The sequence below is a fragment of the Lycorma delicatula genome, chromosome 7 (assembly GCF_047948215.1).
Source record: "Lycorma delicatula isolate Av1 chromosome 7, ASM4794821v1, whole genome shotgun sequence".
In the NCBI taxonomy this organism is placed as follows: Eukaryota; Metazoa; Arthropoda; class Insecta; order Hemiptera; family Fulgoridae; genus Lycorma; species Lycorma delicatula.
Genome location: NC_134461.1, coordinates 113,050,092 through 113,077,078, shown reverse-complemented (window position 1 = coordinate 113,077,078; position 26,987 = coordinate 113,050,092). Strand labels below are relative to the sequence as shown.

Below are 26,987 nucleotides of genomic sequence, written 5' to 3'. Positions count from 1 at the left end.
TATAAAGCAAATAAACTAATCTAAGTGTTTATCATGGTTTGCCAATGACAGACCGATGAGAAGAATTTGATTCATAATAGTATCATTAAAAAAAGAAAACGGATTTTAATAATCAAAACTTGGCAATATAAACAATGAAATATGAATAATATAAAATGTCGAATTAATATAATAATGTAGATATACTGAACCAAGGAAGTTCTGTTCAAAAGGTCATAACTTTAGTCTAATAATTTTTTTTCTCACAGAACTTGAATAATATTACTTTAAGTATATATTAGTTATAAAGGTATAACATTCTGTATCTTATGCTTCCTGAAAGTCTCTAGGATTTTCTTAAATAATTAGTAAGTACTCACCACCAATATCATAACAATTTGTGGTAACAAATTATATTTTGAAGTTAACTTATTTCTGGTTTCTTCAGGTAATTCTGGAATTAAACGTTTTATATCTATAACATTTATAATATTCTTCCGGTTTGTTTCTTTATTGGATACATTTATATGTAATGGTGGTAAATTTGGTTCTGGCATGAACCTATAATCCTGAAATAAAGTAAAAAGATTATTACTGAATACAGTAATCAGCCTAGTGGCATCTAAATCAATTCTTCCTTCTTGTAAGAGTTAGAATTTTGTTTACATAAAGTATATGACAAATTGATGAAATACGTTAACCCTGTCGACTGATATTTTGTCCATATGAATACTTGTATGTTTTATGATAAGAATAGATTTCAATAAAATTCCATAGGAATTTATTGTTTGGTTCTCATACATTTATCTGCCACTTAAAGAAAGTGGTAAAATGCAATAAGATTTGAACATAATATTTTAGCCATGTTAAAACTTCATTATAAATATGATCAATTTAATGCAAATATTTACAAATTGTTTTTATAATGAAATCCAAATTAATAAAGATTTTTGACTTAATTCAAAACCATGCAGAAAAAATGTTTCTGTGAGATTACCATATAACATCTTTTTTGTAAAACAATCCCTTTTTCATGCAAAAAACGAATCAATGACTTCTTTTAAATGAAAATTTCATCTGTAAACTTTACCATTAAAAATGTAATTGTAATATTTTTTACAATATATGTAACTTTTTATATACAAACAAATTATAATTTCACAAAAAGAATTTAATTTCACTACCAAAAAGAATAAACAAAAAACTGGACATAATAATCTATTTTTTAAATTTCCTTTAAATACTTTCTTGAGATGGGGTTTATCTTGGAAAATAACTAAAGAGGTTATTATTGCCTTATCTGCAAAAATAAAAAATTTTACAGTGCAGTAAATGCACCAGTTTGAGCTGTTACAGCCTTTTTTCTCAATTCACATTGTTTACACCTAATCAATAAGAATTTCATTACATCAAAAACGCATTACCTTATAGTAAAAGTTACACCATAACACAACAACATACTTCCTCTTGCACCAATTCTAGTGAAAGGTAAAAAAAATTCACTCATACTAAAACATTTCTCATGAAAGCTTTCTTTAATCATAAAATAAATTATCCATATTTAGTTGAGAGTCTTTGTATTATCAAAAAGAGCCATATATTTTTTATGATTTATCAACATTCTATGATCAGTATGGAATTGAATTACCTATTCTTTACCTATCTTCACTAGATTCTGCCTAAGCAATCTAAAATGATATGACAAAGATTTTTAATACGTCCTTTAATTGGAAGTGTCAAAAATTTAATATATATTTGTATGAGAAAAGTGTGTTAAGTTTATTAACACACAAATAACAGATATATTGCTGCAAACTCAAAATCTTTAAATTAACATCTCAAATTCAAGAAATGTTACAACTTCAACAGCTAATTAAATCATTTTTAAATAGTTTTCAGTCACCTTTAATCATGCAACTGCATATAGGAGGATGATTGTCAATTTATTTTTTGTAATCATAAAAATTAAGTTATAATCATTTAATTCTTTATAATCATAATCAACATTCTTCAATTATGTTGTGATGATTATATAATAATCTTTAAATTTCTAGTTGTTCATTCAATAATAATTAACTTCCTCCTTTATCATTCTCAGAATAATGTGGCTATTAAATTACAGTGACTGTTCAATCATCAAAGCAGGAGGTTGTTTAGGTTTTAAGAGCATCAACAATAGAAAATAATAAACTTAAACTTAATAGATAAATTGTTTAAATATTGCAAATTTTACAAAAAAAGGACTGTTTTTTAAGATAAATTTTTCTCAATACAAATATTTTCATGGCAACCTAAAACAACAGTATTATCAGAAAAATATTAATAACAATTGGCTATCATCAAGAAGTGATGATGGCCACTTGAACAGCATTCAATTTAATAGTAAAAAAACAACTGTTAAATAATAGAAATAAATTATTTTCTTAATAAATCACTAAACATAATTATTATAATTAAAAAAGTACCTGCTTCTCTTCTTTATCTCTCATTGGTAAAGTTTCACCAATACCAGCATCCCAATTCCGTGTTTCATTTACAACAGTCATACCAGAAGACAACAATTTTTTTTGTCGTTCTATTTCAAAATCAATAGCATTAGCAACACCTCTTATAGATCCTATATTTTTTATTTCACTTCTTACACCTAATGGTGTACCAGGTTTATGTACAGATACATTAGCATCAACACGAAGGCTTCCCTCTGAGAAATAATTATATTTTTCAATAAAAATAGGTCTTCATTCTATTCTAATAATAAAAAACTAAATTTCCTGAAATTACTCATGCTATCAAACTTAAATAAATATTAAGTACATTTATTTATAACAGCCATCACAGAAAATATGAGAGAGATCATATTAATAGCTGCAGAGGAAATCGCATTTGTTACACAAAGATTGGAATTATTATCTAACATCTGTGTATATATATATATATATATATATATATATACATAAATTAGTATAATAGAAATTTTTACTCATCCAAAACTAAAAGTAAAGCTTTTCGAAATTTGTTTTACTATTTAAGAAATCTGGCTGAGCAAAAGAATTTTATGGATAATTTTTACAATATCTTTTAATGTAAACATCATTCATCAGCTTTAGTTTAGGTTTGTTTTCTCTAATTTATAAATAAATAATTAATAATAGTCATTCTCAAATTACCACGAATGTAACAGAAATTTCAAGATAAAACAAAAACATTAAATAATACCAAGTTATAGTCAATAGAAAATTGCAGATAATAAATTAAAAGGAAGAGTTTTACTTAAGATGGACAACTAAACCAGATTATTATAGGCTGAACTACTTAGTAATTAAAATAATTATTCAAACTAAATTTAAAAAAATTCTTTTTAAAATGAATTCACCAATTTAGCTCAAAACTTATGTGGTGGGAATATGAAATTGAAGATTTTTTAAAATTATTTAATTTTTTTTATTATATAAAATGAAAACTATAAGGTAAACTTAAAAGTTTTATAAAGATTACATGTATTAAAAAATAGAAAAAAATAGTCAGAAACAATACATGTAAAACAAATATTAATTACTTTATGAAGTCAAATATTCAATGCAGTAAGATCTAGAGTAAAATTCAAAAGATCATATTTAAAAAAAGTGTATTGCATTTGCTTCACTGTTTGTGAGAGCCATTTATTAAATAAAATTTTCTGTTTCATTTGGTGATATATTCGCAATGATGGGTCAAAACATTCCTTGAAAGAGACTTTCTTTTTCCTGTTTAGCCTCTGGTAATTACCGTTCAGATAATACTTCAGAGGATGAATGAGGATGATATGTATGAGTGTAAATGAAGAATAGTCATGTACAGTCTCAGTTAGAGCATTTCTGAGATGTGTGGTTAATTGAAACCCAACCACCAAAGAACACCGGTATCCACGATCTAGTATTCAAATCCATGTAAAAATAACTGACTTTACTAGGACTTGAACGCTGGAACTCTCGACTTCCAAATCAGCTGATTTGAGAAGACGTTCACCATTAGACCAACCTAGTGGGTTTCCTTGAAAGAGACTGAATGAAGTAAATTACTTACTTATTGAAAATAAAGTAAATTATTACACAGTCAATCATATTCAAATGGAAAAACAGATATACTTACATTTAAAAATTTATGCATAATATAGAGTACTTATATATTACATCAGTTTTATTTTTTTATCAAGATCATTTATTTATTGACTTTTTTTGTACTGCAATAAATAATAGGGAGAGCAAATGCATCTACCCAAAAGCCAATAAATAAAAAAATAACACAGATATAATGCAATTGAACTACATTTTAAAGGGGTATCATTACCATTTCAACATAGATATTCATTACCAAAAGCACTACCAACCAGTCATATAGCATGACCGATAAAGGAGCTAACTTACTACTACAAAAGCTATTTAAATATAGGTATATAAAAAAATATTTCTCAGAATATTATTTAGCTTTTTAATTATCTAAAGCAAATTTTTCATCATCCTTCCATCCAAAATAATAGAAACATATATGAGGTAAAGCAAAGCATACTACAGACTAAAAAAGTATAGTAACTTGACAAAAGCTACATTTTAGAATGAGATCTAATGAAAAAAGGATGAAATGTAAAATAAGTGATACAAGAAACAACAGGACGAAGATAATGTCAAACAAGATAATTAAGCAAATTTGACAGAGCAAAATTGAAATTAATAAAATTTAATTGATAGTGACAAGAGGTTAATATTCTGCTGCCATCAACCTTCCATTTTACAATTACATGTTTCCAATCTTCTAAGTATAAGAACAAGTTCCTTAACAAGAGAAGCTGCCTCTTCACCATGTTCTAAATCAGGTTCAAACACAATTTCCATTAGTGGTACACCAGCTCGATTCAGATCAACAAGGCTTCTGTAAAAGATATAAAACATAAAAGTGAGTAAGTAAATATGTAAAAAATGACCTGTAAAAAGATAACACACTTCAAAAATACTCTTAATAGGTCAGGAGTATTGCCTACAGCAGATTTTTACTAGTTAACTGAATAGAATAGTTGAGCATTTCCTTAGACAATGTATGAATAGAGCCTATCATGAAAAATGTTCCATAATCCAACACTAGCATCACTGAGATGGTTACAGCAGTTTGATATTCATCTCTAGCATAACAATTACAAATTTTACTTGACCATTGTACCTGCAATTATTGCAGTATTAAAGTGCATTAAAAACCAGAAAAAAACAAATAATAAACAGTTTCAAGAATATGAAGATGAAATGAAATTAAAATTTTGCAAGTGAATCATAAATATAGTATCATAAATCAGTATTATTTAATAACTTATCTATCATAAAATAACAAACATTAATACTGATCTTGAATTCTACACACAAACAATGAAGGATCACATCATAATATACAAAAAAATTGTAGACACATTTACTAATAAGTAAATTCATTAGTAAACACATTTGCTAGCTAATGTGTTAATTAGTTAGTATTAAACGAAATGACAATTCAAATCTCACAAACATTTTTTATCTCAAACTAAACATAACCTTCATAATTAAAAAAAAAAACTGCCAGCAGCAACTGAGAACTGCAGCATCAGTCAGGAACTGAAGATGGTCACAAAGATAAAAAAACACTTTAAAGTAAGTCTTTTAAAACATCTAATAAAGTTTTTTTTTCAGCTTGTCCATTTATATATAATGCAAAATTAGTACAATAATAGTATTTGTCTTCTTATAATTCATTATTAAATATAAGACAATTCACCTGAAGTTTAATAGTAATAATCTTATATTTTATGAATAAATGTATCACATTAACTTATTTTTACTTAATTTTGAATAAAAATTCTCTTTGCATTGGCACCCACTTCTGATATAGTTATTAAAATTAAAATGGTATTAATGTAGTAGGAGATCTACCTCTGTAGTTAAGTTAGTTAGTTCTTAGATGGCGCCACTGAAACACTGTATTGAAATAAGAAAATAAATATAAAAAAAAAAGAATAAATGGACTAATTAAAGAACACATTAACCTTGCTCATGTTATAATTATATGCTTATAATAATAAATTATAAAATATAATCTAACCAAACATAACCTATGCTCGCTAACCTTGACTATTGAGTGAAGTGAACATAGGTTAAGTTAGGTTACATTATATTTATAATTTCAGTAATAATTAAATAAAAATAATTCCATTTATTCTTAAATTAGTCCATTTATTCATTCTTCTCTGTACTTATTTTCATATTTCAATATAGCATTTTAGTAGTGCCATCTAATAACTAACTACAGAGGTAAATTGCCTCTACATTAATACCATTAAAATTTTACAAACAACATCTTATTATGAAGGTTCTGAATACACAATAATTCACAAAAAGGTTTTGTTGGAAAATGTTTTCTGGTCAACCAAAAATTGACCGATTGCTTCATAAGAATCAATAATTTTGTTTGATTCATACTATCACACAAATTTGAAAACAACAATTTGAAATTTATTTTCAATATTTATGGACTCTAGCCACAAGTGAATTACATAATTTTACAGGTATTTTCAAGAAAATCCTAATATCTTAATTATTTATTTTAGATAAAAATTAAAAGAAATCTTTAATTTGATACTAAGATACAATATACAATAGATGCCTCATGCAGACAGACTTTTTTTTTGTGTTTAACCTCCAGGTCCACCACTAGGTATTGTTTCAGAGGATGAGATGAGTGATTTGTAGCATGTATGAAAATGTCATGCCTAACCAGGATTTGAACCCGGGACCTCCGGATGAAAGGCTGAGATGCTAGACAGACTGCTTAATTTAAAAGTATTGTCATTTTCATATACTTTTCTATTCCTAATATAAAACAAATCCATACCGTAACATTTAGTTCAGTATGATATATCCACCAGGTATAGTGTAGTATATACAGAGTTAATCAGAGATCAGACCAGGGCTGTATCAGCCTGCAATTTAAGTCTGTACAATACTATTTATTTAAAGACAATATTTATCAATGCTATACTTGCTTTTATTATATTTACATAACAGTAAAAGTATGTTAAAAGTTCTTGGCTATTAAAAACATCTAAACTAACTGTTTAGCTTTTTAATCAAATTAAGAAACTACTGATAGTATAGATATCGAGCATTTTTCTCTTGGAAATTACTGAAGATGTAGATCTCAGACTATGTTTTCCCTTAAGTTCAAATTTCATACAAAACCTTTAATTGTGCCCCATAATTTGTGTCCCAAAAATTTTAATTCAAACATTATTTTATCAATAAGCACAATGCACAACAAAATCTTTCACTATCTTTAAATAGAGAGAGAAGTAAGTAAAAAGACATATCCTTATACAAATCTGATTTTTAAAGCTTCAGATTATTGTCATGAGTACAAGAAAAATGTCATGAATCATTAAGTATATTTACATAAATATTTTAACATGCTAAGAACTAACATCTCTCCAACAAGGTAAAATAATGAATGAACTCCCAGCATTAATTTATAGGTAATATAACAACATATTTGTGTAGTGGAAGAGAAATCCAGTAATAATAAAATAAAAACAATGTGTTAATTATTCGTCACTTCTAAACTCTGTGATAGGCAATGATTAAAGGAGATTTTAAATAACATAACAGTAGTCTTGCAAAATAAATTGGATTTCTCTATTTAAATTTGTTTTTGTATAATATATCAAAACATGTTAGTTTTGTGTAATATTGTAGACACTATATAAAGCTTAAGTGAGTCAGAAATGACAAACTGCAACAATCCTTTATATAGTGTCAGTGTACAAGAATATTCTTGGGTCATCACATTCCATTAACATATTGAATAAACAAAAGCTTAAAAAACATATGTTATAGAATTTAAAAAAGAAAAATTATAATAATCCGATATATAACCTTTGTGCTTCTTCATCATGAATTGATTTTCCACTGTCTTGTTCTAACTGTATCTGTTTAATGCGTGATGACTTTTTATAAAATTTATTACTAGGTAGATAAACTGGAAACTCAAGAACTCCATCTTTTGCTAATGGTTTCCTCTGCTGAGTTATTTGATAACCCGCCTAAAAAAATCATGTTAAAAACACAAGCAATAAAAAATTCAAAACAATTCAGATACATCTAATTCATAGATTAGTCTTGCTTAAAAAATAATTCCCAGAGATATGAAATTGTATAATAAACAATCCCATGCTGTCATAGAATATACAATGGTCGTAGAATCAATAATGAAATTTCAACAAAGTTTTTTGAAAAGAAATGCTTTTTATAGAATAAATGAATTTTCGAATGAACAGAGATGAAGGAAGATGGCCCTCATAATAAAAAAGGTGTACAATTTTATTTTTATCTCGTTGTTTGTCTTTCTGTTTACATCATTTATTGTTTACATAATCAATACTTTAATGCTTATTTATTCTTCTATGTTTCAATTCACTATATTTGATGATACTTCTTAAGTTTGATAAAAGATGCTATACCAGTTATACTACATACGCAGCATGTACAGTGCTGTACAAAATTAAATAAACATTTTAAATTAATACATTTTAATCTGTAAAAATAAAATTAAACATTAATTAAAAAAAGTGTATTATCTACTTTAATCTTCAAAATCACAAATACAGCAAAAGTGATAAATTATCAAATTTGATACATTCATATTACAAAAAAAAAGCAGAATAGAAAACTAGGTTTTACTAATGTAATTAAGATATACACAATTTAAAATTAAATAAGCTTCAATACTACAATAATCATTTAAAAGCACTTAGGCTGGTTAGATTAATTTAATAATAAATTATTGTTATCTGCTAAACAAACATTATGATACAGGTCAAGTGAAGCTAGTAAACCTTGTCATTGTTTAATTTATGGGTTTTATGTATATTTTACAATCTTGAAATAGCTACGTGGCATATCTATTAATATGGATACAAAGTTAAATGAGGTAACGATGCTATTAAAGTTTGGAGTTGAAGGTCTCATATGTAATAACCCAGCTGAGACTGGAATTAAAGAACATTATATTTTTATGAATAAAAGCTATTTTAAAAGGTGAAGATTGTATGCTGTGAAATTTTTTCCAAAATAAAAAACAAAGGTTTTAATTGAAACTTCATCTTCCTACAGTTTGATGTGTTTTGTTCAAAGTTGGCTCACAACCATGTGATGGGAAAATTTTACAACACTGTTACTGTTTTTACTTCCTTGTACAAAGTAACAACAAAGTAAAGGAAGTATTGTGATTATGAAAAATTTTGGTTTTCAGATTTCAATGGAACTATCCATTTTGACTAGTTTCTGTGTGATGTCTGTACATACGTACGTATGTATCTTGTATAACTCAAAAATTATTGGCTGTAGAATGTTAGGACTGTTGTAACATCTAGTTGAATATTAAAAATAAAAATTGATACATAAAGAATTACATTACTTTATCAAAATATTAAATGCATCTGAATAAAAATTATCAAAATTTGTCTACAGCACAACCAATATAATAAGTTTTATTTCTTTTCTCTATCAATTAAAAAAAACTTTAGACAGCATTAATTTTTTAAATTTCTTTTTACTAACATTTGCTTCTAGAAATTCCAGTCTTTCTTCTATATTATCTTACAGTGTATTTATTTGCCTTAAGGCATTCAATTATGTTAGATAATTTCATTTCTGTATGTGAGGGTACAAGCTCTGAAAATACTGTTTTAAAGGATTTGCTGGTTTTCCTATACAAATTTAATCATTTTATTTTAAATACTGCAATTATTATACTTATATTTAATAGTTTTTCAATATTTTATAGTTGTTATGATTTATATGAGTAAAATTTTATTATATGCTACTTATTTTTGTCGAAAGTTAATTTATTTCTGCTATTTCTATTCATTTCTGTTCAACACTAATCTTTTATCTCTATATATTTACTACATCCTAAATCCTTAATCATCTGTTTTATATACTGGAATCAAAGATTGCAGTATTCATTAAAAGACAGATAATGAATTAATAAAGTTAGAATCCATTCTTTTATTTAATAGTATAATTCAATCTGAATATTCAAAAATCAATTATTAGGCAGATGTTTTTTACATAATTTATTCAAAAACTTTTATTAGTATTATTATTAATGGTATTTCAGATTGTCTTTCTTGATAAGATAAAAAAAAATACATATAAGTGAAAAGAATTTCAAATGTAACCCACTTTCAAGAAAATAGCATTCTTTCATCATCTTCACTTCAATCAACCACCTTCTTCAATAAAACCAGTCTCTGTATAGTTAACTTGCCAAAACACATTTCACAACTAGATTAAAACACTCTTAAGCAAACTATACACCCAAAATATACCCATAGATTTTGTACATATTTTGAACCCAGAAAACCAAAGAGAAACTAGAGGATTTAAAAAATAAAAATAAATAAAAAATTATTCAAAAATCCAGATAGTAGTGATTTTATTAATAGCAATTATAACAGTCATTATTATACTGAAGTACTTCAAAAATATTATTTCAACAAATAACAACTTAGGGTAACCTACTAAATATTTACATTTAAAACCTTTACTAAAAGTTCAGTCCTTTGCAGCCTTTTAAGAACATTTTGGGGTTCAAAAGTAACATTAATTAATAAACTAATACAAATAAGTTATTAAGATAATAAGTAAACAGACTCTTATAATATACTTACTGGAAGATCAGCATAAAAGTAATGTTTCCTATCAAATAATGAAACTGGATTAATTGAGCAATTTAAAGCAAGAGCAGTCAGTACACCATATTCTACACATTTTTTATTCAAAACCTGAAAAAAGTAATAAATTCATTAAGAATCTTGATTCATAAAGACAGACAAATCATTTAAAAATAGGTATTGCATAATGAGCAAGAGTATATTGCGCCTTACCACAGGTAACAGAAATTATTAGAACATGAGAAAATGTAGCATGCTCAATAAAACGCTTTTTAATTAATATTTAAAATGTATATTTCAAAAATAACATATCAATGGAAATGGGCATAAGTTGTGTCATTAAATGATTATAACACTTTCTGACACTGGTTAGGATCAAATCCATCACTATTCCTTTTTTTAGTAATGTTGAATTAACAACAGATTCCAAGCCTGATAGGATAACAGTTAGTCTTGTACTATCTTAGATTGACCATTTTTGATAGATTACCTTTAATCAAAACCTACTGACAAAAAAGAACCTTGTAACATAGGAATTCATATCAAGTTAAAAATTACAGTAACTCAAGAAGAATCACAGAATAACTGTTCAGCAATTATACTAAATACTCATTCAATAGTCTTATTCTTTAAGACTGGGGGTTGGCATCCCTACAGCCCTAGCCTTTGCAGCTTTTCTTCCCATTATAGACAGAACTGCAGAACACTTTTTGCTATACACATATACTACACCAAGAACACTACACAAATTACATCATATACCCTTACACAACTACACAACACATCTTACACTATCTCTTCTTACACTTACACTAAATGGTGTTATGACACCTTACAGAATGCAACCGTAATCCAAGGGGAAACTATCATGCCAAAGAGTGGATGGCTCTACGTAATGAGCCTTGAACGATGTCCTCTGGGCACCTGAGCGAACCCAATTGTATTTAGCTCTAGCTCCCGTACGCATGCGCTCTGGTGGAGTAGTTTGTTATATCACTGATACTCATGGAAACCATATGTCAGTTCCAATCTCTGTTCCTTCAGTGGTTGTTCGTCCACTTGAAAAACCACCAAATCCGGGAGTTTGAAAAGGCTTGAACAAAGTTGGAAGTTAGTGAGTTGGGAGTTAGATATATGGGAAGTGAAAGTAACAGTGGAGCCCCACAATACAATGAATTCCAACAATGGAGTGATCTTCTGCCGTGACTTGGCTGATATTGATTTATAAAAAATATCTGGACAGTTATCATCACAGTCTGTTTCATCTATGCAGAGGATCATGAGAAAGGTAAATGATGTTGATGTGCCATCATTCTCACTTATCATAAAGTTGTTGACTCCAACTGTTCCCGAGCGAATAAGAATTGGCTATCTATCTGTCCGTGTGCGACCGACCATACATACCAAACCCAAGACGCTGTACGAGACATGATGATAGCATACAGACTGAAGTAGAAAGCTGTGTTAACTGTAAAGGTCCACACTTGGCTAGGTCTTGGGAATGCCACCTCCCAGGAAGAAGAAGCTTTATTAAAAATTTGTACCAAGCAGAAAATGTCCTTTCCTGAGGCTCATTGGGGAATATAACAAATCCTCAACATGAGGAATCCAGTACAACCCGGTGTTAGTTTTTTACAAGCTCTCTCTAAAAAAGTACAAAAAGAGAATTAATGCGCATTGTGCAAAGAATTAACAAAAATAGTACAAGTTTTGTCAGACCAAGTAAAATCACTCACATCTGCTACTACAGCACTCAGTACAAGCACGAAGTTTACTTCTGCTAGGAAGTCCAAAAGTGGTTTATTGAAAGACACTTCAAACAATCCACTACCAAAGAAAATTTCCAGAGCAAAATAGCGGCAAACTACCAACATCTCTATGAAGGGATCTACAAAAACCTCGTTTTCCAAGACCTTACCACTATCTCGAGGACAGTTTGAGGATATGGAAGCCGATAAAGTGCCAGAAGAGGCGAAGCAGTTTTTAAAAGTTACAATAGTAAAAAGAAAAACCAGATAGTATTTGATAAGTAATCTGCACGCAGATTTTTATATATATGAAATAGGAAAAAGTATTTTTTTTTATGGCTACAAAAATTATTCAATGTAATGTTTGTGGTCACCATTCTTGCTGTGAGGATATTGAAAATCCTAATAAAGGAAGGAAATTCTCTAATACTGTATTTGCAGAAGACTCACCTACATCACCAGGATGATGAGTCATTTTGCAGATATGACTGTCAAATTGGGGGCAGAGAACGTGAAGAAGTGGCTGTTTTCTTGAAGAAAATCATAATAGTCACCTGTGTTCTGCTAGTAACAATCATCCCTGCAGTCTCAGTGAAGATACTGGTGCTATTCAAAATGAATATCTGCAACTTATATCTCCCCCCAAATTCTGATACCAGTGAGGATGATCTGTGCAGTCTGTTTCCCCAAATTTCTATACCCTGCCTCATAATTAGTGATTTCAACGCCCACACCATTCTTGGGGCTAATCATCATGTTCTTCCCAAGGCAATATAGTTCATAGACTGAGGTAGAACTTAGATTTCTGCTTACTGAATGATGGATCATACATGTTTATGTCATCTTCATCAGGTACATTTTCATGCATTGATCTGTCCTTATGTTTAGCAGCTTTACTCCCATGTCTTACCTGGTGTGTTTCCAAAAACTTCTTTGGAAAGGATCACAGACTGGTTGTAATCTCAATCAGTAATAGTGATTTGCCTCAGAGTCAGCTACTAGATGGGTGGTTCAGAAGACAGACTGCATTGGGCAAAAGGATTCCTTTGATCAATATGACAAAAGCTGTAGCGTGATCCACCAGCTTGACAAGTTTACACACAAAATTCTTGATAGCATGAATGAATTCATCCCTCTAACATCTGGAAAGCCAAGGTGGTCTGCTGTTCCTTGGTGGGATGAAGACTGCAGGTGTGCTCTAAGAAATCAGTGTAGGACTTCACATAATTTCAATAGAAGACCAACAACTAAACTGCTCTCCAGCAGGGCTGTTTGCTGCCGAGTGTTTCAGTGTGCTAAACAAAAATATTGGCTGAATTATGTCAAATACATTTCTTGGACACCATCATCTGCTATATGGAGAAAGATTCAAACCATTTGTGGATTGGTACAGTTATCGCAGCTGATTGGACTGCAATAACTGTACCTGATTTTTGTACTGTGAGCAGTGGAGACCTTGTTACTGCACCAGTTAATGTGGTGAACACATTTGGGTTGTCATTTAGGGTAGTTTCAGTTACATTATCATAGTCCTGAGTTTGTGAGATAAAAGTTGCACGTAGAAAATACACTGTTGCGATTGGAAACTCACAAAATGAATTAAAGATACCCTTTTCTTATAATGAGCTAATGTTTGCCTAGAATAATTCTCCTGACACTTCCCCTGGAAATGATAATATCAGGCTCAGTATGTTATCACACCTCCCAGATACTGCAGTGCGACATCTTTTGTTTATCTAAAGTAGAATACTCTCTGACCAGGTGTTTACAGATTCTTAGTCAGAGGTACTGGTGATCTCAATACTGAAACCTGGTAAAGAAAAATGCCCCACAAGTTATCATCCTATCTCCTTGACCAATACTCTGACCAAGATGATGGAACAAATGGTAAACTATCATCTACTGTGGTAACTTGAGAGAAACACCCAATTGCCCCAGAAAAATGCTGTTCCAGTAGTGTAAATCGTCTATTGATCACGTTGTTGTCCTGGAAGCTGCTATTCAAAATGTTTTTATATTTCACTAACACCTAGTTACTGTATTTTTTGATTTGCAAAAGGCGTACTACACAGCATGGAGGAGAGGAATTCTGAATGCATGACATAAATGGGGTATACAGTTAATCTTCTCACATTTAGCAGAGTTTCCTCAGTTTATGGTCCTATTGAGTTCAAGTTGGAACAACGGTATCTGAAAGTTTCACACAAGAAAACTGAGTACCCTCAGGAAAGTGTACTAGGTGTTACTTTGTTTCTCATAGCCATAAATAGTATAACAAACTGCAAGAGAAATTTGGTTATGTGTTCTTTATTTGTAATTATTTTTCTATTTACATAGATACAGAACATTAGCTATAGGTGAGAAGCTGCTTCAAAATACAGAAACCCTTTGTTGCTTAGAATTGTGATGTAAATCTTCTGGATTCACGTTTTACCTGGAAAAAACGAAGTGCATTTGCTTTTCCCAGTTGAAAGAACATGTTGATCTTCAACTGCATTAACATGGTGAACCAGTTGAGGTACGCTTGCAGATTAGATTTCTAGGTTGTGGTTTGACCAATGACTAACATGGGTAATACACCTAAAGGAACTGAAGGTAAAATGTCTAAAATGTTACACAATCTAAGAGTTCTATCTAATACCCGTAGGGTAGTCAATCGTATATTCATGCTACGCATCTACCGAGCTCTGGTCTATTCCCACTTAGACTACAGATGCACAGCTTATTTGTCAGCACAGGCCACCACTCTAAAGATGCTCGATGGAGTCCATCTTTATTCATGTCTTTCCACAGGTGCATTTCGCTCAAGCCACATAGTAAGTCTGCCGATGGACAATAGTGAGCCATCTCTTTGTAATAGACGGAAGCAAATGATAACTCTTATGTGGCTTGCATTAAAGCGCAATCTAATCATCCAACCTTTGATGCGGTATTCTCCAACCAGCATGTTAATCGAAACCAGGAACAGGCAAGATCTACCACTCAGCTAGATATCAGAGCTCAGTGGCTTTTCTCATCTCTAAATGTACAATTACCTCCAGTAATTGTACTATTGCTCAAGTTTATTACTTCTCTTGGCAGTCTTCTCTCATTAATTAATGCTTCGGTCTTTGCATCATAAAAAGAACACAAATCTGGCAATCAAATGAAACAAATTTTATATTATAAATAGTGTGAATCCTGTTGTTATAGTTTATATGAACAGCTGTGACGTAAATTCTGTTGGTTGTGCTTTTGTGGTTAGCAACAGAACATATATGTTTGTCCTTACCAGCATAGTCAGTATTTTCATTGTGGAACTGTATTCTATTACGGCCTTAAATATAATTAAACCAAAATTTTGACATACTTAATTGCTCAGATTCCATGAGTGCCTTATAGGCGATTAGTGATGTGCACTCCAGTCACCCTGTTGTCTGCGAGATTCAGTGCGTTATTTCAAAAATGTGTAGACATAATACAACTGTGAGCTTCTGCTGGATCCCGAGCCATATTAGAATTTTAGGCAATGAGGGCCCTGATAGTGCGGAAAAATAGGCTTTGACCAATCGCTTTATTTCAAACATCTTGTCTGTTTTCTGATAAGAGTGGTTCATGATGAATGGCAAAGTGAATGGGATGTTAATATTAACAATAAACTTCATCCAATTAAGAATACTGTGTCACCGTGGTGCTCCTCATGCAGAAATAACCGTCAAGAAGAGGTTATTTATTTGCTGTTTGTGAATAGGTCACACTAGGCTCACTCATGGACATGCAACCATTTGCCCATGCTGCGACTGCCAACTAACAGTGCATCACATTCTTGTGAATTGCATCTGTTATGCGGCATTACATCGCAAGTTTAAAGTAGGGGCTGAACTATTCTAGGGGATAATAAAATATTATTTTATATTTTATAATTTCTTCGAGCAGTCTGTTTATATTCAAGTATTTGAATTACTGTAATGAGTTTCAACTATTTATGCCATTTTCTGTAAAGCAGACGCTAATTTTATTATTTTAGTAGAGATACAGGCTTTTTCCTTTTAAGATGTATTTTTACATTGCCGAGTTTTAATTTTTAATTAATTTGTAACCATCAATTTTTAAATTTATTTAATAAGAACCAATACATAATGTCCAGGCGATAACGCGAAAGAATTTTTATCCCAGAAAAAAAAATCAATAGGTTAAGAGAATAGATAAGTAAAAACAGGGTAAAAATTCAGATAACAGAAGTACAGTTAATGAAGTGTAATATACTAGTTTGAATATCTATAAAAACAATAGTCTTAATACCATAACAAATTTTAAGCAAAAAGTGTCTACATTATTATATCATAAAGAAAAACTTGGCTTTACAGTTATCTTTCAAACTACATTATGTAAAATGTTAAGTTTTAAACTGTATTAAATTTTTTTCTTATATTCATTATTGTTATAAGTTGTAATTTTTCTTTGGTTAAGTTACAAAGATTTTAAAAAAAATTATGTACAAAAAGCACCCTATTTTTCGCATATTTTTCACATTAATTTAATTTCAAAAACCTATAATTTTGTTAAAACTACAAAAAAAATTACTATATTTCATTTAGCCTCTCTAAAAGTACTAGAGAATCTAAGAAATGCCAATTAGGTATTACATTTCATGAAGGGGAAATCCAGAAATTCATTTCCCCACAGAAGAGAAGGGGCAACAGCAACAATTGTATATATTAAAGTTGCTTGATGTATGAAAGAGGCTAATGAATGAATGGACCGAGCAGTTCCTGGGATAAGAAGCTCTGTTCCTACAAGTGCCAAAGCCTTTTCGAAGGATGGATTAGCGATAGGGGTTTGGGGCATTCTATTGCCTAGGAGATGAGAAATAGCCTCAAAGGCAGAAGAAACTTGTATAGGAAGTCAATCATATTAGGATACAGAAGGCAACTGAATACCACTGTATTACTTTTTCCTAGTCACACATGGTAATGTCTTCTTTTGTTAAATATCCGGAGTTAAAATGACTTCCCATTCGGATCTCAGGTTCATGTCTTGTCTCACTCTGTTTATCATATTTCCTCAAGATGAGCAGAAAGATGACATTCGTCTCCTACTATTAACGACAGTGATGGGATTTGTGCGAGGAGATTTGACATTTCTAGAGCATTGAACTCAGAGTTCAGTGAGAGATACAAATTGCAGATACAAAATTTGAAGGGGATCTCTATCCCCTTCAAATTGCTGTGAAGCAATTGCAATTGAAACTGCAATTGCTGTGAAGGTCCTTCACAGCAACAGCAGGAATGAGGTTAGCCAGTGATATCCTTGCAACTGACAGCTCATTCCACATAAAAATAGCAACTCCACCACTCTCTCTACTGTCTACAAGACAGTTGTATCTCACAGAAATAGCCTCTGAGTGTTATCACATCTTGTTATAGAAGATATGTTTCTTGGAAGCACATGATTAGTGGTTCATGTGTGCACATCAATACTCTAATATAATCCTATATATGAAATCAAACCTCAGACCGCCAGATGAAAGGCCGAGATACTACCACTCTGCCACAGAGATCAGCTTGCATTTATCCATTTCATCTTTATTCTTTTACTATTTAGGTTATAATGACAATATATTTCATTATTCATACATATATATATATATATAAACATATAATATATATATTTTTTAAATCAATTCTTTTAAGAACCATACCCCTCTGTACTATACACAAATATATTTATTTTATTACATCAACCTGTTTACACCATGCGTAAAGTTCCGTTATTTCCAATGAATTCAAAGCTGGGGTTGGGTCATGTTGTTTGTTACAGGCATGGTAAATTTTACTATGTTTCGTATTTTGGGCTTGTCATTTGTACCTGTTTGATTATTTGTTCTCGTGTTCGACACTTCTGGCACCGGCCAGACTGTCTGCTTCTGTCATCCTTAGTGACCACGTATATTCATTTCTCGAATTATTTATGGCTACCCTTTTCACACACCCGTTATTCATTCTTTCCCATACTAATACATGCACACATCTCTTTTTTTTTACACACACTCTCTCCTGTTCACTACCTAGGTTTGGTTTCCCCCTCTTTTCTATCACGCCATCTTTTCGGCAGAGTAGATCCAACATTTATCCTGTACAGTCGTCTATGGCCATTCTCTCTCAAACTTTGTGATAATATTTTCATCGCATTCATACCCGCATAAACGTTGCGGTATTTCTTTGTCGAACTATTCTCTAGCTCTACTCGGCAGTGTCTCGTAATTTCACAGATCTCCATGTTTTGTTTTGCCTCGTTTCTTCGTTAAGTTATTCTTCAAATTCTACATTACGTCTCTGTGGAAAGTGTTTCAATCACTACAAGCTGCCAATTCTATCGACGCCGAATCTTCTCGAGCTGCGGATTACATTTTCATCAGTGCAGAATTTCTCCAAACTCGTTGCTACATATTTGAGACGCCACGTCCTGCTCAACCTCTAAACCACATCTCACCCCTGCTTTCCTGATACACCTCTGCGGACTACGCCCAGGATTACTGTATGTATTCATTTACCTTCATTCACGAGTTCGTCCCTTGCTAATATGTGTGTGCTACAGGCAAGTTCAATTTTCATTATTTATTACGTTAAACAGTTCTTTTATCATTCAAATTTGTGGAACATTCAGCTCATCATACCTATGCCTTTCAAGTTTCAATTTCAATTGCATGTTTAGTTTAAAAACCATTTATTCACTTAAGTGCAGTCACGACAGGTGACATATATGGATGTGTCATTGTTCAGCTGCAACCTACCTACCCCATGCTTAATTATTTCAATTTGTTGTTATAGTAATTAACTCTATAATTTAATCTTGTAACTTGTTAATCGCCGAGATTAATCCTTTTCTACTAAAGAACTGTATTCATAATACTTCTCGTAAATTAACCTAAAGCAAATTACTCCTGATGTGCAGTTATGCTTTAGGACTTTGTAATTTTATATTTTCAAGAATGCTTATTTACCAAAATGAACTCTATTTATATTATTACTTACTTTAATGTGATTATATTGTAATTAACTCTTTTTTTATACTGAAATTATTGTAATTTATTTTTCTAAGTTAATGACATCTGTTCATTGCTAATTTTTCAATATTACAGCATATGTCAGAAATGTAATAGTTTTCCAGTCATACTATGTTTATTGATGTTTTGTTTTTCTAAGTATATAGTTGAAAATACGGTGTTTTATGTTGTCTTGTTTTCAGGCTTTGTCACATTGTGTATTTAAAAAATGTATATTCACGTATTTTTTCATTTAACATCATTATTCATATGTTGATTCAGCTGATATTTTAAGTATCATTAAGTTATGTTAATTTCATAATTTCTTTTTATGTTTTAAGGTTATGTTTTTAACATAAGTTCATTTGTTTTATTTCCAATTAAAGTCCAATTTCTTTTGGCAAATACTAGCTGTGTGTTTTTTGTTAACTTTACCCAACACAACCAAAGTACTGAATAAATAAAGAAGAATGACTTACCTTATTACACTATATATGCAAGACCGCTTTCATGATTTTCCCAACATCAGCTGCAATACATACTCATATACTCATCTCAAATTACATTACAAGCTTCATAAAGTATAATAGCTTGTCAATAATTAATTTCTTTTATTTAAATTTTAAAACCTTTAATCTTTTCATTTTAAGAATTTAAACTTTTATTCAGTTCAATTAAAAATTACAATAAAATTTAAAAATATGAAAATTAATTAAAATTAACATTAAAAATTAAATTTAAATTAAAAGAACAAATTTTTACATATGTAAAAATATGACATCAAGGCATAAAATCAAATTAAAATTAAAAATAAAAAATTAAACTTAAAATCAAATAAAATTATATTTACTTAAAATTATTTTTATTTGATTTTAATTTGAACTTTTTATTTTTATTTTTTTAATATAATGGTTATAATGAATCTTTAGTAGATAGTAAATACAAAAAACAAATGTCAAAAATTAACAATAATACATATTTAATACCAATGCAACACACAGAAAATTGACAATGTAAAATCAAAATATTTATGTACTGATACTATTGTTGAATACATAACAAGGGTTTATTATAAAAATTTATACAAATAACCATTTAATAAAACAAAAAAATAATACACGTACTGCTTCATATGATTTACACAATTTGTGTGCTATTATATAAAAAAAGTGCAACGATTGTGACTATATTTATGTAGGTAAAACACCTAGATCCTTTAAAATTAGATTTGATGAATACTTTAGATATTATAAAAGTAGAAAATTGGGTTTCTCTAATGTTTCTGATATTCTTATTAATAATTCAGATTCAATATCTGATATTCGTCCAAATTTAGAAGTACTGGAAATGAAGAAATACAATATTAATACAAATAATATGGTTTTTGACATTTTAGAAAGATTTTACATATATAAATATAAAAGTAAATTTAATTTGATCAACCTACATACAGAATATCACGATGACACAATTATAAAAGCTGCTGTAGATAGCAGCACTTCTTTAGACATTTATAATTCATAATATTTCAACGCTGTACAGTCACATAACTTTGGCTAACTAGTCTACATGGATTTCTATTTTGTTTTTATTATTGATTTTAATTTTGACTTTTAATTTAATTTTACTAATAACTTCATATTTTATATATACACAAGTTTTTAGTTTAATTTAAAAAATTTTAGTTTTATTTCTGTTTTGATTTAACTGGAAAGGGATCTTTTAACAATTTTAAATTTCATGTATAGTATAGAGTTTTTAATTTTAATGTGTAATTTGGAACCAACAATTTGAAAAATTATATAGAGCAACTGATGATGCGAGATACTTGCGAAAGCGCTCTTTGGATTATGGAATAAGGTAGGTAACATCCTATTTTATTAATTCTGTACTTGGGTTGATTGGATTAATATAATATATATATATATATTTATATATATATTTTATTAGATCAAAATAAAGTAAGACGACTTACCTTATTCCACTATGTATGCAGTAACTCAACAATAAAAAATAAGTCACTACAAGTAAGGTGTAAGGTTTAATATTTTTGTTTTTATTTTTATTAAACCTAATATTTTAACTATATTACTGAACCATATAATCTTCCCTATGTATAACAATATTTTATAATAGTAGAGATATAACAAAGTGGACCAGAATTTTTAAATACTTAATGAATGATTCTTTACTGTAGAGCAACTAAAGATTTAATATTTTTGATAAATATAAATTTGCTGATATACAGTGATACATTGTAATGTGATCCTGATAGTCCATGTTATACAGTTTCTAAAAAACATACTGTCACAAAGAAGTACAAAAACTTTTTTAGGTTCCTGGCATCAGGATATTACGCTCATCATTGTGATAATATTGTAATTACCTTGGTCAATCACTGTTCCTCAATATTTTATTTAATCTAATTGTTCTTTACAATCAGATCTCTACAGAGCATCAGGCCTTTTTCAATAAAATTTCAACACTGGACTTACATCAAGTTTGTCATTTTTTTAAAAATATTAAATATCATAAATTGTGTCTTATGACTAAAATTAGTATTAACCCAATCCCTCAATTTATCTAGATCATACTGCATTTTAATTCTATGAATTTTGCTTTAAAACATAGGACAATATCATCAGAAAATAGTATAAAACAGCCCTCAATCTTTCCCATTCATAAATTAATATATATGAGACAAAACTTCCCCCAATACAGATCCCTGTAGAACTACGTAAGTCACAGGTCCACAGGTTATGGATCAAATGGCTACTATACTGAAATTCATAATCAGAAAAAAGGTTAATTATATACAATTATGGACTCACCTCTGATTTTGATGAAATTTACACTTTATTAAGCATCTAAATTATTTGTGAGAAATGCCTTTCATCTTAAAGTTACACAGCAACTTCCTCTTGTGGGGCCTTGGTAATTAACACAGTACCCTCACCAAAATTTTGTAATTCAGCACTGTACAAGTGCAATAAACATTATTTTCAAACTAAATAACTTGATTTCATTGAGATTAAGTTAAGAATGAGATTAGATTTACTTAAGACTAAATTAAGTTAGGTTAAACTTAATTTTTTGGGTAATTTTGGTAAATTGTGCAATATGCATAATTTATGCAGTAAAAAACTTGGTTTGTGCAAAATTTAATTGAGTTTAGTTAGGTATACGTCAAGATTAAGGTTAAGTTAACGATTCCGTGTACTGAACTTTGTATTATATTAGAAAATATATCCTAACACTCACTAACCTCATCTAATTAGTCTTAAATAATTAACTGACAGATTGTTAGGTTGAGTCCATAACTGTACTCAATAACCGGTTATTTAGTATGAAAATAATATACACGTGCTGAATTATAAAATTTTTAGTATGGATACTGTATAACTTAGAAGGGAAATAACTTGGATGAAAAGCATTTCCAACCAATAATTTAAATTGTAATGAATAATTTGGGTCCTAAAATAAGGTATATTCCAAATTTCATGAAAAACAGAGGCAATCCACAATTGTAAATTATTAACAAAAAATGTTTAAAGCTATTTGTTAAGCAGCAGATAAAACACTATTTTAGGCCCCAAGAGTTGCTAGTCAGTATGCCACAGTAAGTTGAAAAACATGTGGGAAGTTGTTAAAATAAAAATATAAATTAAGTTGATAACTAACCAGTCCCATAAATTAACAGTCATTTTAACTACAAAATTCAAAATAATATACCGGTAATGTTCCAGGTATAGCAGCATCAAAAAGAGAGACACTATTATTTACTCGTTCTCCAAAATATGTTGAAGCACCGGAAAACAATTTTGAAGCAGAATTGATTTGGGCATGTACTTCTAATCCAACAACGCCTTTCCACTGTGTTCTGTAAAACATAATTAAAAAAAAATGTAATCAACAAAAAAATCAAATCTTTTAACTTCCAACTGTATGAGGATAATAATTACCATGTAGTTACCTACAGTTAAAGTAGGTCTTACTATGATAGCTCTCAATGGTTCTCTGGCCTCCGTTATTTTCAATTTTTAATATCTTTTCAAATCTTTCATAGTTCAATACTTGAAGTAATGTTACCATAATCTTCTTGTCCATTTAACACATTTTTTCTCTGGTCACTTTTAGAGCTTAAACATTTCTAATAATGTTTGCTCACAATGCATCAAACATTTAACGCTTTCTTCAAATTATAAATAAAAACAGTAAGTATTAATTAAAAAAACTGTTATATTTAAGTATATCTGTGGTAGTGTAATAAAATTTATTCACATCCTTAACTGACAAAATTAATTAACATAATCTAGTTGTTATAGCATGATATAATTATCAGTACAAAATATTTACAAGAAAATTATACAAAAATATTAAAAGTAAAGTAGGCTTAAAAATTACATACTTATTTTGTATACAAAATTATTAGATTTTATCCTTGAATAGAGGGTTCTAAAAAATGGACAAACTCATTATCAAACACTTCTTGTGATAGTACATCATAACAAACAGTGTCAACACTATTAAAGTTAGTGTAACTTTTAAACTAGGTGAAGATAAGTTACATTTAAACTGGGATTAAAAGTTTTTGCTTTAGTTAATAAATAAATATAACTTTCAACATTTAAAATAAGAAGAATTTGAATAAATATCGCTTAAAAAACAAAAGAAACAGTGATACTTACTGGGTTGAATAGTTTCTGCTCTTTAAAATACTTTGGTTAACAAAGAAATACTGTTTGTTTTTTCCCACATTCACAATTAATTCCCTCATTTTTCAGGTTTGATGAGAAACGGCATAATAAAATTCAAAAAAAATGTTTGGAAAAAATATTAAACAAACTACTTGGTAGAAATTACAATAACGTAAACGAAACGGGCCCAAACACATCAGTAATAAACACCGATAAACATTTTTTCCACAAACTCTGTAAAACATAACCTCAAAAGGTCAGTTATAACTGTTTAGCCAATCTAGATTAAACACATCATAAAGATCGGTTCCTTTGCTTGTTGAATTTTAGTTGCTCTAAAGAAGGAACAAAAGAAAAAGAATATGGGGATTGTAAGCTGTTATTCCCAAGCTGTTTACTGTTTATTGTACGCTGTTAAACCGTGATTTACTGTAATGAATCACGAATAAAATGAAAAAGTAACTCTTGCAGTTTTCCCTATAATGTCCAACGTGAGTAACTTTCGTCCCCCGGTACATATACAACAAATAGTAGAGTTCATCACATACTTCAACCAGCATGTCTAGAATAATGGAAGCGACAGCTGCTTCGATTCTGTGCCTCAAATTAGTTAGATCATAGGTACCGGAAGCACATATAAAAGAATCTTTTCAAAACTCAAAGGAAAATATCACATGGTGTCAGATGGCATGACCTTGGAGGCGACCGTAAACAAACTATTTCATCGGGTTCATGCTGACAGATCCAGCAGTTGGAGAAAACGTCATTCTCTCTGAACAAGGTTCTTGCAGTAAGGAGGCTCACCATCTTCTTAATATTCTCTACTTCATATTGCAGTTGATGAAAGTGTAATGTAGACAGCATATCCGAATAAGCAATTCCCGTTTGCTTCACCAAAAAAAGAACGGCCCGTAAACTTGCATCGGGATTCTTGGACAGAAAACATTTAATTTTGGGGAGTCCCTTTCGCGTGTAAGAGTTCATGGGAATTTACCACCTGTACGAGCATTACGTTAGTTAACTTTTTTATTAAGATGAAATTTTAATTCATCACTAAACACTATACGATATTGAAAGTCGTCCACCTTCAAACTACAATATTTCGATCGCCAAGTTGGTACACACAGAGCAGTTGGCATGCTTCACAGCCTGTCAGTCTTAATGCTTCATAGCCTAAGCATTGCTAATTCACAAATTGGTCTTCCATCAGATTTATTAGAACTACGTACGAACGGCCGCCTGACAAGTTCTAATATTTTCTTCATATACTCTGAGTCACCCGTACTCTTCCTTTACAGAGATTACTAGAAATAAATTACATTAACATTCATGAAACAGGCTCAAACACATCATTAATAAAAAAATATCAGTAAGATTTTTTTTCCAGTCATTCTCTTCCCTTTTCAGAGATTATATACTTTCCTTTCAAACTGATTGTACCATCGAAAAATGGTAGTGACATTTGGAAGACCACAATCTTCTACAGAAAGGATTTTTTTTGTGTAACCTCCGGGACCACCATTAGGTATTGTTTCAGAGGATGAGATGAATGACTTGTAGTGTGTGTGAAAACGCCATGCCTGATAGGGATTCGAACCCTGGTCCTCCAGATGAAAGGTCGAGATGCTACCACCTGCGCCACGAAGGCCGGCATACAGAAAGATTTAGCAAACTGTAAAACACAAAAGGTTTTCCGTTCAGGAGTTGCCATCTTTACTAGTAGCACTGTCAAGCGGAAATGTAGGTAACTAATCTACAGCCATGTGAGAAACTAAAACAGATTGACCTTTTTACTCTTTGATCTACCTTAAATCAACATTATACACCTCATTCAAAAATTATATTATATGCAGTTAAAATCAAATTATTATTTTTTACTCACCTACATAATAAAAAAGTCATATTTTTTTTTATTGTTTGTCAGTCGAGAGGTCTTTGTATCCTGTTGACTGTTATGAATCTAATGAATGAAACAAAATGAACATTTTCAACACAAAGCATCATTAATTTTCATTTTTTAAATTATTCTTTACTTTGTGTTATGAGAATGTAACCATAAAGGAGTACTAGTACCGTACTTGTTTATGGTACTTGTGTTTTGTTTAAACAAATGTTTACTGCCTGTAACTTTCAATTTCCACCGGTGTGTGTGATAACAACAAAAGTAATTAATAAAAAGGGATTTAATATTTTTCAATTTAGGGATTGATGTTCTGAAAATTAAAGGATTTCTCAATATTGAAGTTTAGGGACTTTTGGCCAATGAAATTGAAGTTGATTGAGATCAGGCTCTATACTGCTAGGAGCAAGCATTTTTTCCTCTTCTCCAGGCTGATTTCAGGCAGTTCTTTTTGTTTAAATCTATTTTAAAGGACTATTTCTCCTCATAGTGTACTTTCCCCAACTTCTAACCAGTTAATTTTCTGTTTAATTATATATTTCAATCAGTTGATTTTATTTGATGAACAATGAAGCAATTTTATTTTTAAGTTTTTCACTTCTACATAGTTATAAATTATGAATAGTTGTAATTTTAAAGCACACTCTATGTTGTCAGTCACTTTGATTAGGAGGAAAACTATAGCCATACACACAAGGAATTGCACAGGTACTTTTCTATGGGGCTATGCATTTTTCTAAAACAGCCTTAAGCATCCACTTTGATGTCGCGATTTTGGCTTCTGCACGAGTCCCAAACATTATTAATATTCTTGTATTTCTAGGACATTTTCTTGCAAACATTTGAATAAAGCAACTCCCTATTTCCCGAGTTTCTCCCATTAAGCTCAAATATAAATATACTGTTTTGGTATTCC

The 26,987-nt window shown here is 30.0% G+C and overlaps 1 protein-coding gene across 2 annotated transcripts in view; it reads right to left on the bottom strand.

The window, feature by feature from the left end:
* The window catches only part of GatB (glutamyl-tRNA(Gln) amidotransferase subunit B, mitochondrial), a 31,015-nt gene extending 6,581 nt beyond the window's left edge, over positions 1-24,434 (bottom strand). The window contains exons 1-7 of one of the 2 annotated variants that reach the window (XM_075371082.1): positions 24,163-24,434; positions 23,207-23,354; positions 10,700-10,813; positions 7,902-8,068; positions 4,814-4,884; positions 2,445-2,680; positions 360-548 (exon numbers count right to left, since the gene is read on the bottom strand). In XM_075371082.1, coding sequence (XP_075227197.1) covers positions 360-548; positions 2,445-2,680; positions 4,814-4,884; positions 7,902-8,068; positions 10,700-10,813; positions 23,207-23,354; positions 24,163-24,251 — 1,014 coding nt within the window. In that variant the 5' untranslated portion in view covers positions 24,252-24,434. Of the gene's footprint in view, positions 1-359; positions 549-2,444; positions 2,681-4,735; positions 4,885-7,901; positions 8,069-10,699; positions 10,814-23,206; positions 23,355-24,162 lie in introns of both variants that reach the window. The other variant, XM_075371081.1, reaches the window with a different exon arrangement.
* Positions 24,435-26,987: the final 2,553 nt, after the last annotated feature.